At 40.0% G+C, this 15,343-nt stretch overlaps 1 protein-coding gene across 1 annotated transcript in view; it reads left to right on the top strand.

Annotated features, from left to right (window-relative positions):
* The first annotated feature begins 586 nt into the window (after positions 1-586).
* Positions 587-15,343, top strand: part of ncapg2 (non-SMC condensin II complex, subunit G2) — a 119,179-nt gene continuing 104,422 nt past the window's right edge. The window contains exons 1-4 of the mRNA XM_059971319.1: positions 587-670; positions 6,648-6,759; positions 13,829-14,017; positions 14,509-14,623. Of these exons, the coding sequence (XP_059827302.1) occupies positions 6,682-6,759; positions 13,829-14,017; positions 14,509-14,623 (382 nt within the window). The 5' untranslated portion in view covers positions 587-670; positions 6,648-6,681. The remainder of the gene's footprint in view (positions 671-6,647; positions 6,760-13,828; positions 14,018-14,508; positions 14,624-15,343) is intronic.

Genomic DNA, 15,343 nt, shown 5'->3' with positions numbered 1-15,343 from the left:
GCATAAAAACAAGAGCGGTCAGAAAGAGAAACCAGCTTCTTCCCTCAGGCCATTCATTAGGCTTCTGAACTCTAGGCCGCATCGTTTTCGAAATGGAACTGTTCAATCTGTTCCGTACCTTACAATATTTAACATTAATGCACACTAGTTTGTTATTTATGTGTGATTCATCTGCAGATTTTATCCGTACCTTCACAAGTTAGCTTTTGTTATGTGCTTTACACCCTAGTTCGAAGAAACGTTGTCTCGTTTCTACATATGTATTATATACGTTATTTACATGTATGTACTCAATGACAATAAACTTGACTCGACACACGCACAAATGATGGAGAAACTCAGTGGAGAGGGGGAAAAAACGTGACGAGCCGAGACCCTTCATCATAAATGGAAAGGAAGTCAGAAGCCCAGCAGCATCTTCTCAGGGGACAATTAGATCGTGTCTCAGCTGACGAATGGAAGATTTCTTCACAAGTTGTAGTTGCCGGAGTCGCCAACAGGCGTCCGTTGGTAGCGGAACCGTCCGGCCGTCAGGAACGCGCCAGGTTTGAACCCGCGCCTGCGCACTCGACCTGGTGGGGAAAAGCGCGCGCATTAGGGTTTGGCTGGCGTCTGCGCGGGATCGTCGGCGACAAAAGGTGGCTGGGCTTTGCCGTGTCTTCATCACCAGGTAGGAGAACGAGAGAGGTTCGGGCTTGTCTCGCTAGCATTGCGCCAAGAAAAGTTTGGAGGTCGGTTCTACCCCTACACCGCCTCCCGAGCTGTCAGAGAGCAGAGGAGCTCTGCAAACTACCAGCAGCTCAACTACAGCTGCTGCTAATGTGTCATCATCTGCAACCTGTTCAGTTTTAAATTTCGGGAACTGTGTCAGTGTATGTGGGCAGCTTCCTTGCTATCTGGTCAATACTCGTGCCATCTATATTAAAGAATATGTGTAGAAAAGTGCCAGCTAGTTTGTGTTCAGCAAACGCCCATCAGTAGTTACCTGACGGTAACCAACGCTGTTTCATTGATGCCAACCGAGAGATAAATATTGGTCTGGGTATTACGTCTGGATACTCTGAAATCAAAGTGTAAAGCCATGAAGAATTTTATCCGCAGTGAAGTTTTGAGTGTCACTCTGATCATTTCATTAGTTCCTAACGTAGTGTACAACAGAATTGGAAATTTATCCTTGAGTGTATTTGGGTAACTGTTGAACTGTACGGATACTTGATGTGACGAACTGATTTGAACAGGGGTAGCATTGAGAGTAATGTAGCATTTGTTGTATTGTGAGTATATTTGATGGTGGAATGTTGGAGGGGACTGGCTCTATGATACATAATTTAGATGCATAGAATAATACAGCACAACTTGCTACATCTTGTCAACTACAAAAATATCCATTGTGCCTACTCCCTTCTGTTAGCAAGCTTAATCTTCTAATGTTACTTCCTACATCATCTTTTTATTTACTGCAATATTTTTGGTGCAGTACTGTATCAAATGCCTTCTGGAAAATCTTGTTATGGTACACCCACTGACTCTTCATTATTCACAGCATATGTTCCTTCTTCAAAGAACTCCAATAGACTAGTTAAACTTGATTTCTTAGTTATGAAATCCTGTTTACCATGGATTTTTCGAAGTGTCCTGCAATAACCTTTCTTGCAAAAAGATTTAGATGTTCTTCCAATGCTAACTAGTTGGTACTTCCCTGTTAGCTGATATCTTTCTTTGCTGAAGAAATATTTACCCTGTTTAGTGTAGTTTTGGAATTCATTGCCCAATGGAGGCTAGGGAAGCTCAGTTTCTGAGTATTGAGGTTCCAAATGTATTCATTTGGCTCTAATGGAGCATGAAACAATACAGCACAGGAACAGGCCCTTTGACAAACTAATTAAACAAGTAACTAAATGCTTAACTAAACTAGTCCCTTCTGCCTACGTCCATACCCATCCATTCTCTGAATATTCATGTATTTATCAAACAATCTCTTAAATACTACTTCATATTTACCTCCACTTACCACTCCAGCAATGCATTCCAGGCACCCACCACTGTTTCCTCATATATCTACTTACCCCACCCCCCCAACCTTAAATATAGGCTTTCTAATAATAGACATTTCAACCTCGGGATAAACATACTAGCTACATACTTGCCTCTCTCATAATCTTCTAATTTTCTCTTTGTTCTCTCCTTAGCCTCTGCCATTGAAAAGAACTCATGTGTCCACTCTATCCTTATAGCATATGCCCTCTAGTCCAGGCAGCATCCTAATAAACCTCTTCTGCATCCTCTCCATAGGCTCCACATTGTTCTTATAATGAGGTGACCAGAACTGAATGCAATACTTCACATGAGGCCTAACCAAAGTTTTATAAAGTTACAACATAATTTCTTGATTCTTCAACTCATTGCCTTGACTATAAAGGCAAGCTATCTTTGCCACCCTATCAACTTGTACTGCAACCTTCAGGGCATGGACCCTGAAATCCCTTTGTCCATCAACACTGTTAAAGGTCCTGCCATTACCTGTGTACTGTCCTTTTGCATTTGATCTTCCAGTGTAACACCTCATATTTGGACAAATTACACTTTGAATAAACTCCATCTGTCATTTCTCTGCCCATATCTGTAAATGATCTATATCCTTCAGCAATCTTCTTCACAATCTGTAATGCCACCAATCTTTGTAGACCTGAGGGACTGCAGATGCTGGAATCTAGGGCAACAAAGAACTATTGGAAGAATTAAGCTGAGCAGCATTTGTGTATCTGTATCATGTGTAGGCTACACCATTCACATGCCCAACACCAAACTCCCACTATTCTGAGCTCCATCGAGTTACCAGGTGGACAGAGGAAATACAGCTTTCTACAAAAGATATTACAGCTAATTAATGGAATCCCTGACCCATGTCTCTTCAAAATAGTGAAGGATTGTTTAGGATGGTATGAACCTTAAGTTTATTCATCAGGAACACCTTAAAGCTTTGTGTGCATCAATTATAGCTGTATGAGTGTATCATCTCCAAAACTACTCATCAAGGTTCTCTGAAACTCTGAGTCCCTTGGTAACCTCATCAGTCACATTACAAATTGTTGAATTTCAGTGAAGGGAAGTCTCTGAGCCCAAGTCGTTTGTTGATTGAGCTTTATGCTTGTATGTTACATACAGTAGCTGGGAAATATTTTGCTGGTGACTGGACCTATAATTAGTTCCGTTATATTTATAGGGTTTAAGAGTTATGGTCACAGTAACACTTAATGCCACAACTGGTTCTGATGTCAGAGGATTTAAATGTTCACATTCAAGAATACTTCAGCAATACCACTGTTTGTTGTGCTGAAGGAATCCCAGCTGCCAGAGTAGCAGGAGGTGAATGAACAAACGGGAGTGATAAATGTAGATGACATCCTCACCAATGCACGTATCATTCCGTTCTTACAGTCACGTGACAGCGACTGTAAGAATGACAACTACACAAAACCTTCCCTCAAGGAAGTGTGAGATATTGCCATCACACTGCCACAAATCACAGATCTAACACTCAACTAGATATCTGAGACATACCATTGGCTATCAGCAGCTGCTGAATTGTCTTCCACCACAATCATCAACCTGAAAAGTAAACAAAAAAAGTAAGCATTTGACAGATGGAATATTTAGAAAGGGAAATAGTTAAATGCTTTGTTTCCAGTAGATGCTTACCATTTGCTTAAGGACACTTAATAATGGGCTGTTTTCTCATGTCTTCCCAGTGATGCTGTCATGGATAGCAAAGTTATGATTACTGTCTGCATTGTGTTCTCGGCAACAATGATCTATTGAATAGAGCTTTAGAATAGTATATGGAAATAAGGCCTTCAATCGAACTGGTCTGTACTGACCAAGATCCTCCCTTCAAGCTCACCCCATCTGCCAGTGTTTGGCCCACAAATTTCTAAACCTTTCCTGTCCATACACCTCTCCAAGCGTCTTCTAAAAGTTGTACCTGCCTTAGTCACTTCCTTTGACAGCTCGTTCCACATAGATACCACTTTTGGGTAAACAAAAAAAAAGTTGCTCCAAATTCCTATCAAATCCTTCCCCTTTTACCTTAAACCAAAACTGTTTAATTTTTGAATCTCTGACCTTGGGGAAATGTCTGTGAATATTGATTCTATCCAAGTCCCTCAGGTCCTGGCAAATTCTTTGCAAGTCTTTTCTGTGTTCTTTCCACTTTAATAACATATCTCCTATGGAAGGGTGACCAAAACAAATCACAGTACTCCCAAGAGTGGCTTCATCAATATCTTGGGCAATGGCACCATTGCCTCCCAACTTCTATTATCAATGCCCTGACCTATGAAGGCTAGCATGCCAAAAGTATTCTTTACCACCCCTTCTACTTGTAAGTGCACTTTTAGTGAATCATGTACTTGTGCTTCAAGATCCCTTTGTTCTACAACACTCCCCAGTACCCTGCCATGCATTGTAAAAGTCCTTTCTGGATTTGACTTTCTGAAATGCAACACATCCCATTTATTTGAATTAAACTCCATTTACTATTCCTTTGCCTGTTTACTTTGTGATATGGTGCAACTCAAACTACCTGCGTCTCAATATCACCAAGACCAAGGAGATGGTGGTGGACTTTAGGAGACCTCGGCCTCATATGGAGCCAGTGATCATTAATGGAGAATGTGTGGAGCAGGTAAAGACCTACAAGTATCTGGGAGTGCAGTTAGATGAGAAGCTAGACTGGACTGCCAACACAGATGCCCTGTGCAGGAAGGCACAGAGTCGACTGTACTTCCTCAGAAGGCTGGCGTCATTCAATGTTTGTAAGGAAATGCTGAAGATGTTCTATCGGTCAGTTGTGGAGAGTGCCCTCTTCTTTGTGGTGGCGTGCTGGGGAGGCAGCACTAAGAAGAGAGACGCCTCACGTCTTAATAAGCTGGTAAGGAAGGCGGGCTCTGTCGTGGGCACAGAACTGGAGAGTATGACATCGGTGGCAGAGCGGAGGGCGCTGAGTAGGCTACGGTCAATCATGGAAAACCCTGAACATCCTCTGCACAGCACCATCCAGAGACGGAGAAGCAGCTTCAGCGGCAGGTTGCTGTCAATGCAATGCTCCTCAGACAGGATGAAGAGATCATTACTCCCCAACGCCATTCGGTTCTACAATTCAACCACCAGGGGCAAGACATGTTAAAGTGCCAGACTGAGCTTAAGTTACCATTCAATGCACTTTAGTAAACTATTTAAGAACTTTTTAAAAGCTATTTATTAATGCTTTTTGGCAGGGTGATTTTAGATGCATATCATATTTATACTGAGTTAAATACTGTATGTAATTAGTTTTGCTACAAATAAGTGTATGGGACACTGGAAAAATGTTGAATTTCCCCTTGGGGATGAATAAAGTATCTATCTATCTATCTACTCAGCTGATCAAGATCTGCCTGTAATTTTTGATAACCCCCTTAATTGTCTACTATATCACGTGTTTTAGTGTCATCTGCAAACTTACTAACTGTTAATATCAATCACAAACAAGGATGGGCCCTACTCAAAGACTGGAAACACACCACTAGTCATGGGTCTTCCACCTGAGAAACAATCTTCCACCATCTCTTTGCTTTTTACCAATTGTGTATCCAGTCAGCCAGATCTGCCTGGACGCTTTTGTTGTGATTGTAAAACCCTGTTGGGCATTGGGAATATAGAATACTGCGAGACCGATTCAGTGTTGAGACCAGTGGTGGGGGAGCTGTGTGGCCTTAGTTATGGCACAGACCAGGACTTCATTCATGCCTCGGGATCACCTTTTATGGCTGCTGAGGAAGGAGATGCCAAAGCTAACTGTGCTGCTGGATTCTGCACTGGGTTGGTGTTGCCCTCCAGTGTTCACTGTTTAGGAGACAAGCTGGATTGCAATCTTCTGCGGCTGCCCTGGGCTTGTTCTGCAAAACATGGCTCTTAAGCAACATCCATACACCACCAATCAACAGGCCATGATCCTCAGAGACTTGTGCTATATTATTATTTTTTAAAATCTCTTTTATTTGTAATTCTGTTTTTCTGCTATCATAATTATATGTGCTACTTGTGCTGTGTGTGGCTGTTGGTTCTGTGTTTAGCAATGTGGCCCCAGAGGAATGCTGCTTTAACTGTGTGGTTGAATGACAATTAAACTTGAACTTGATTCCATGTGCTATAACCAACACTCCGTGGATTCATTACAAGCAATTGACCGGTGGAACCCAAATGCCATTGAAATGGTGAAGTGGTGCATGCAGAATGGCATAAGGCCAAGTCAGGTATCATTGCTCAATTATACCCTCATCAATAATTGCACAATCAGCCCATTTCAAGGAGTTAGCATTCCTGTATGGAGGTAACACCTAAATTTTCCTTGTCATAATTTGGATTCAAGAAATGAATATGTTGAAACATTTAGTGTAGTCTTGACAAGGCTAAAGTCATTCTGTTTACCACTTGTGGTAATTGTATCCCCTTGCTTTTCTGTTGCTTTATCAAGTGGGACACAACCTTAGTGCAGCATTTAAATTTAACTAAACTACCTGTCTTACAACTGTTGATGTGACCATGTTGCAGTTTGATATTTTTTCCTTAGTGACTAATCAATCTTAATGCACATATTTTTTTTTCAGAATCTGTTTTGTTTGATGCAGAGAAGTGGGCATCATGTCCAAGCGTGAATCCTTCTTGCGGTCCGTATGTACAGCTTCTGTGAAGGAATTCCTGAATTTTATTGTGCTCCACGTAAGGATGTTCTTGTGCAGTTTATCTAGCTTTGTAATGGGGGTTCTTTGTGCACATTCAGTGGTTCAATTCAATATCAGAATGTATGCAATATACAACCTGAAATCCTTATTCTTTGCAAACATCCACGAAAAAAATCCCAAAGAGTGAATGACAGAAAGCATTAGAACTTAACGAACTGTTAAGCATGCTTTTAGGATGACTATTTTGCTACTTTCTAGAGGGATTTATCACAACAATGTCTGCCTTGTTGCAGAGTTCAACAGCTTTCTGCTTTGAGTTAAAAGTTTGCTTTTTAATTGAAAATTTTAAATTAAAAGTATCACCAAAGAAAACCCAGAGTAATACAGTTTATACCAAGTTCTCTTTTCTAACCATCCTCTATTTACCATGTCAACACGAGTGAACCTGCAGATGCTGGAAATAAACAAAAACACAAAATGCTGGCAGAACTCAGCAGGCCAGACAGCATCTATGGGAGGAGGTAATGACGACGTTTCGGGCCGAAACCGTTCATCAGGAGTATTGTATTATTTACCACGTATTGCATTATTGTTGATTTTGTGACTACCATTTTAATTATCTAGCACACTTACATGACCATATAACAATTACAACACAGAAACAGGCCATCTCGGCCCTTCTATCTCACTGACCTGCACTGAGCCCATAACCCTCCATTCCTTTCCTGTCCATATACCTATCCAATTTTTTTTAAATGACAAAATCGAACCTGCCTCTACCACTTCTACTAGAAGCTCGTTCCACACAGCTACCACTCTCTGAGTAAAGAAGTTCCCCCTCGTGTTACCCCTAAACTTTTGCCCCTTAACTCTCAACTCGTGTCCTATATAACCATATAACAATCACAGCACGGAAACAGGCCATCTTGGCCCTCCTAGTCCGTGCCGAACCCTTAATCTCACCTAGTCCCACCTACCCGCACTCAGCCCATAACCCTCCACTCCTTTCCTGTCCATATACCTATCCAATTTTACCTTAAATGACACAACTGAACTGGCCTCTACTACTTCTACAGGAAGCTCATTCCACACAGCTATCACTCTTTGAGTAAAGAAATACCCCCTCGTGTTTCCCTTAAACTTCTGCCCCCTAACTCTCAAATCATGTCCTCTAGTTTGAATCTCCCCTACTCTCAATGGAAACAGCCTGTTCACGTCAACTCTATCTATCCCTCTCAAAATTTTAAATACCTCGATCAAATCCCCCCTCAACCTTCTACGCTCCAATGAGTAGAGACCTAACTTGTTCAACCTTTCTCTGTAACTTAATTGCTGAAACCCAGGTAACATCCTAGTAAATCGTCTCTGCACTCTCTAATTTATTGATATCTTTCCTATAATTCGGTGACCAGAACTGCACACAATATTCCAAATTTGGCCTTACCATTGCCTTGTACAACTTTAGCATTACATCCCAACTTCTGTACTCAATGCTTTGATTTATAAAGGCCAGCGTTCCAAAAGCCCTCTTCACCACCCTATCTACATGAGACTCCACTTTCAGGGAACTATGCACAGTTATTCCTAGATCTCTCTGTTCCTCTGCATTCCTCAATGCCCTACCATTTACTCTGTATGTTCTATTTGGATTATTCCTGCCAAAATGTAGAACCTCACACTTCTCAGCATTAAACTCCATCTGCCAACGTTCAGCCCATTCTTCTAACCGGCATAAATCTCCCTGCAAGCTTTGAAAATCCACCTCATTATCCACAACACCTCCTACCTTAGTATCTTCGGCATACTTACTAATCCAATTTACCACCCCATCATCCAGATCATTTATGTATATTACAAACAACATTGGGCCCAAAACAGATCCCTGAGGCACCCCGCTAGTCACCGCTAGTCCTCTTGTTTGAATCTCCCCTACTCTCAATGGAAAAAGCCTATCCACATCAACTCTCTCTATCCCCCTCATAATTTTAAATACCTCTACAAAGCCCTCCTTCAACCTTCTACGCTCCAAAGAATAAAGAACTAACTTGTTCAACCTTTCTCTGTAACTTAGATGCTGAAACCCAGCTAACGTTCTGGTAAATCTCCTCTGTACTCTCTAATTTGTTGACATCTTTCCTATAATTTGGTGACCAGAACTGTACACAATACTCCAAATTTGGCCTCACCAATGCCTTGCACAATTTTAACATTACATCCCAACTCCTATACACTCAATACTCTGATTTATAAAGGCCAGCATACCAAAAGCTTTCTTCACCACCCTATCCACATGAGATTCCACCTTCAGGGAACTATGCACCATTATTCCTAGATCACACTGTTCTACTGCATTCCTCAATGCCCTACCATTTATCATGTATGTCCTATTTTGATTATTCCTACCAATATGTAGCACCTCACACTTATCAGCATTAAACTCCATCTACCATCTTTCAGCCCACTCTTCTAACTGGCCTAAATCTCTCTGCAAGCTTTGAAAACCTACTTCATTATCCACTACGCCACCTATCTCAGTATCATCTGCATACTTACTAATCTAATTTGCCATTCCATCATTCAGATCATTAATGTAATTTGATGGAATTTAGAAATAAAATTTAGTAAGACTGAGAAAGGTTCTGGAGAGACCTTTCAGTCAAATCTGCTGTGTTTGACTGAGAGAGGAATCCAGTGAATTCTGATTAATTTGGCCATTGGTTAATCAGGGCCGTTTAATTGGGGCAGGGTGCTGTTGCCGAACACCGTGCTTGGAGCAAACAGTTTTTAAATAGCATTAGTTGTGTGTTCTTGTGTTCAAAAAGCAGTTACTTTTTGTCGCTGATAGTTGGCAAGAAATAAGCAGGAAGACGATTCTGAACCGTTTTGTTCACTGCAGTTTCAAGCATTCAGGTTTGGAAATGCCAGAAACATTTGGGAGTGAAAATGAAACAATTTCAACACTTCGGCAAGTTAGAAACTACAAAGAATTTGAAGGTGTTGACAATCATCTTGAATGTTACAATGAAAATTCAGAAGATACAATCATCCAAAGCATTGTATGAAGGCAGTCCACTATCTAAACTAGGTGTCTGTGCTGATTTTGTTCATTTACAGTCAAGCAAAAGGACACAGCAGTGTACACTGGATGAATTCCTCCATTGATAACTATAAGAAACTAATACACAGTTTTATAGTAAACACAAAAGATTCTGTTGATGCTGAACATCCAGAGCAACACACAAAGTCCTGGAGAAACTCAGCATGTCAGGCAGCATCTATGGAAATGAATATATAGTCAATGTTTCGGGTTGAGGTCCTTCTTCAGGACAGGGAAGGAAGGGGGAAAGATGCCAGAATAAAAAGGTAGGAGGAGGGAAAGGAGGATTAGCTAGAAGGTTATAGGTGAAGCCAGGTGGGTGGGAAAGCTAAAAGGCTGGAAAAGAAGAAATCTGAAAGGAGAGGAGAATGGATCATGGGAAAAAGGGAAGAAAGAGAGGCACCAGCAGTACGTGAGGTGAAGAGGTAAAAGGCAAGAGTACGGCATTCAAGAGGAGGGAAGGACGAGGGAAACAATTAAAGGAAATATTTTTTAGTACCGTAGTGGTATTGGTAGTGTGTTGGTGCGTGGCCAAGTGGTTAAGGCGTTCATCTAGTGATCTGAAGGTCACTAGTTCAAGCCTTGGCTGAGGCTGCATGTGTATCCTTGAGCAAGGCACTTAACCACACATTGCTCTGCGATGACACCGGTGCCAAGCTGTATGGGTCCTAATGACCCATGGACAACATCGGTGGTGTGGAGAGGGGAGACTTGCAGTTTGGGCAACTGTTGGTCTTCCATAAAAAGAACCTTGCCCTAGAAAATTTCCATGGCGCAAATCCATGGTCTATCGAGACTAACGGAGGCCTACAACTCCAGTATTGGTAGTGGTCTAATTTGTTCTGTATCTCATTTAAATCAATAATTTCTTACCAGTTAAATTATAGTTTGTCTTATTTATACCTTTTCAATAATTTCCATGAAACTTCAGCTAATTGGAACAACTGCTTAAGTGAGCCAAATTCCGCATGATGCTACAGCCCGTTGGAATGCTCTCCACGACACATCTGTAGCAGTCTGAGTGTTTTAGGTGACAAACCAAATCTCCTCAAACGGCTAATGAAATATAACCACTGTCTTGGCTTCTTTATAGCTGCATCAATATAGGTATATAGCGATCAGGTTAGGTCCTCAGAGATATTAACAGCCAGGATCTTGAAATTGCGTATTCTCTACGCTTCCAATCACTGTACGAGGATTGGTTTGTGTTCCCTCATCTTACCCTTCTTGAAGTCCACAAACAGCTCTCTGGTCTTACTGATGTTGAGTGCAAGGTTGTTGCTACGACACCACTCAGCTAGCAGGTATATCTTGCTCCTCTATGCCCTTTCATCAGCATCTGAGATTCTGTCTACTATGATTGTATCATCAGCAAACTTATAGATAGCATTTGAGCTATGGCTAGCCACACAGTCATCGGTATAGAGTAGAGCAGAGCAGTGGGCTAAGCATACATTCCTGTGGTGTGCCAGTGTTGATTGTTAGTGAGGTGGAAATGTTATTTCAAGTCTGCACAGATTGTGGTCTTTGTGTTAGGAAGTCGAGGATCCAGTTATAGAGGGAGATACAGGGGTCCAGATTCTGTAGCTTTTTGCTCAAACCTGTAGGAATGATGATGTTAAACACTGAGCTACAGTCAATAAACCACATCCTGATACAGGTATTTGTATTGTCCGGGTGATCCAAGGCTGCATGGAGAGCCATTGAGATTGCATCTGCCATAGAGCTATTGTGGTGATAGGCAATCTGCAGTGGTTCCAAGTTCTTACTAAAACAGCAGTTGATTCTAGCCATGGTCAACCTCTCAAAGCAATTCATCACTATAGCTGTGAGCGTACTGGGCAATAGTCGTTAAATCAGCTCACACTGCTCTTCTTGGGCACTGGTACAATTGTTGCCCTTTTGAAGCAAGGGGGATCTTCTGACAGTAGCTACAAGAGATTGAAAATGTCCTTGAATACCCGTGCCTGTTCATTGGCATAAGTTTTCAGAGTCTTACCAAACATTCCTCTGTGTCTGCCACCTTGTGAGGGTTCACCCTCCTGAAAGAGATTCTGACATTGGGCTCCAAAACAGAGATCAAAGGGTCAATGGATGCTGTAGGGATCCTTGTAGTATTATTCTCCCTTTCAAAGCGAACATAAAGGCTGTTGAGCTCATTTAATAATGAAGCATCACTGCCATTCATAATGTCGGGTTGTTCTTTGTAGGAAAATATGAAATTTATGAAACTTGTACAATAATTTTTGCTTATAAACTTAAAGTTAAGTCAATGCATCAATATGACTTAAAAATAAAACGTATCTGAATCCTCACCTGTAACAGTACACTTTTTCCTGCTTAATAATATGCAATTCTGCTTTGGAAGTTATCACTACATCTGCATCAGTCTCTCCTTCAGACAATGCACTCCAACTTTCATCTTAACTCATCATATTTCTTTTTTTTTTGTCTTATTGTAAGACATAACTTCGTCTTTGTTTTAAGAATTCAGTTCCCTCAGCTATTCACAAGCTGGAGGCAGTTCACAGAGCTCCGAAATTGATCTTGGATATAAATGTGTAACAGAAGACCAGAGAAACCTATTGAATGTAGTGGTTAGTAAATCTTGAAAATTGATTGGAATTAAACTGTGAGAATAGAACAAAGGATATCAGATTCAAAAGCAAATTTGCAATCCATATGATATGGCAATCATGTAGAGTGGACATGTGGATAGAAAATTGGAAGCAAAACCCAGGTATAATATTGATCTTAAATGTTAAGGCCAATTAAGATGTGTGGGTTTACATTTATAAACACCAGAGGTTCATTAATGCTGCAAATCCAGAACAACATACACACAAAATGCTGAGGGATCTCAGTAGGTCAGGCAGCATCTATGGTCAACTGTTTATTTCCTTCTATAGATGCTGCCTGGTTTGCTATGATCCCTCAGTATTGTATGTGTGTTCTTGCACTGCCATTAAGTTAATAGGAATGGAAAATTTTATTTGTATTTGATTCAGAGACTGGCAGATATTGATTAAGCTCTTATATATATCCACATGATTCGCCCTCTTATTTGGAGAGGCTGGGATTTGGTTGGGTATGGGAAGTTGTGTTACAGTATTCTCAATGTTGTTATGCACACCTTCTGCTGTCTGCTCCTACTTATAGTATCTTTAGGGAGATTAAGGTAATTCTGGTTAAACACATGAAGTTGTAAGTTCAGAATTTTGATTTTGAAACAGAAAAAGCTGCAAAAACTCAGCAGGCAACATTTGTGGAAAGAGAAATATTTAACACTTCAAAACGGAGAAAGTAAGTTTGTAAACATACTGTAGCAAAGAAGGTAGAGGTCACAATGGATAGAACACAGGGAATGATTTTAATTTATTATATTTATTTGGAAAATTGGGAATCTTTTGGGAAAATGTTCAAAGTAAATTTATATCAAAGTACTCATTTGTCACCATATACAGCCGTGAGATTCATTTTCTTGTGGGTATTCACAGTAAATACAAAAAAACAGAATAGAATCAATGAAAGACTGAACACAGGACAGTTAAACAATCAATGTGGAAAAGACGTCAAACCAACTACAAAAAGAAGAAAAAATAAATAATTGTGTATTTATTATTTAAGTAACATTGTAAATATATTGTTTGATTAAACATTCTCATTTATTTACATAATTCATTACAGATTAAATGTCAAAATAAGGGAATTGCATAAGTCAATGTGCTACCACATGGTATGTACACACCTCACTTGAAGTAAAAGATGAAATTGGGCTCGTATTTCGGGCTATTGTTTTCCTTTCAATTAATTTACTGTTTTGGAGTTACAAAACTATGATAATAAATAAATAAGCAATAAATATCAATTAAATTAATTTCAGGCAAACTAACTTTACTCATGTTTTGTTTCCTGGGACATGGTGAAAAGTTTCCATCAGTTTAAGGTAATTGACTAACTCAAAACAAAAACATGATTTGATTTCAATTTAATTTTTTTCTCCCTTTAGAAAAATAATTCAGATCCCTTTGACCTGAATGAGTTGCTGCAGGAATTCCCACGGAAACAAAAAGAACTGTTGTGGAAGCAGCTGAAGACTCTCTTGACTGATGTTCTGATAGCCAATCCTGTGGAGAATTGGCAGAAGTTTGATGAAGACAGTGATGATGAAATGGAAGTGGAGGGTGCCCTAGATTTGGTGAGGAGATATGGCAATGTACATTTTGCATCTTAGCTAAGATTAGTTGTGTATTATTCAGGCCTCCACTAACTCAATATAAATATTCTTTTCTAGTGATTATAAGTATTGTTTTTGGTTGATTTTAAAATGTTCCTGTGACTTCACAGGAGGTGATGATTCCCCGAGAGAGTCTACCCAGATTTTCTCACCTTCTCACAACCTATTACTAAAATTACATTCACCACAAGGAATACTGCAGATGGACATTATGCAATGCTAATGTACTGCTTCATTTAAATTTCTAAACTTCATTGCTTCACTGGAGCACTTCTGTTTTGTGATATCAATGACTAATTGTACTTGAGATAAAAAAAAGTGTTTCTTTTCATTAATTTTTTCCAAGAGTGTAAAAGTTTGATACATTTTAAGAGATTTAAATGTTAATGAAATTTAATTACTTTAGTTTTTTAAAAGTTTACAATAAAACTTCTCTTGTTTTTGTTCTTCAGAAGGATGCTCTGTCTGTGATTAGTGGTATAACTGAAGTGGTTGCTGCCTCCATAAATGTAATTGATGAGAATGTTGTTTACAGTGATCTGCTGGAAATTGCCATTATTCTGAATGGTAGGCATTTTTCAGTACTCTTTCAGCTTTAAAATCAAATTTTTTAATAGCTAGGATTTCTGTCATGTCTTCAATTAAGTACAAAATTTAATGATGGTTATAGATATAAGTAGAATTTAGATATCTTTGAAAGAACTATCTTTAGTGTTATCTAAGATGCTGTAGCGGTGTGCTACACGCAGCGCTAAAATAACGACACTGAGTCGGTAAACTGCAATTAAAGATGATTTTATTCGAACTTCACAGCCTTGCTTTTAAAGCTTCCCTCATCCCGCCCTCCCCGGGTGCGGATAATCCAAGGGACACGTACTCACAAACCCCCGCAGGCTTATTCTCCTTTGTTGCGGACCTGGCCTTTGTGCCTGCACGCTGGCTATTTGTGAGCCGGTTCGAGTGCGCTAGGAAGTGGGTCGCCACAATGCCATATTTAATATGCTCATGTGATGAGTGCTAGTAATCCTAGAAGATATTCACATGGATTCTAGATTGACTAACTGGTGCTCGAAATCAACCAACTGGTTTTGTTAGCATATTGCCATGGCTAGTCAGGTGTCACCCTTCTGAAATATCTGCTTTGTTCCATTCAAGCCTTCCTGATCCTCTCTTCAAATTTTACCAGCATATTCCCAATTCTGATGAAAGCTGCATAATAATTATTTATTTTTTCCACTGGTGCTGTATTATTTGCTGAATGTTTCAATATTTTCTGTTTATTTTTCA

The sequence above is a fragment of the Hypanus sabinus genome, chromosome 6, assembly GCF_030144855.1.
Source record: "Hypanus sabinus isolate sHypSab1 chromosome 6, sHypSab1.hap1, whole genome shotgun sequence".
Lineage (NCBI taxonomy): Eukaryota > Metazoa > Chordata > Chondrichthyes > Myliobatiformes > Dasyatidae > Hypanus > Hypanus sabinus.
Note: the sequence above shows the minus strand (reverse complement) of the source record. Positions and strands in the feature narration are given on the sequence as shown.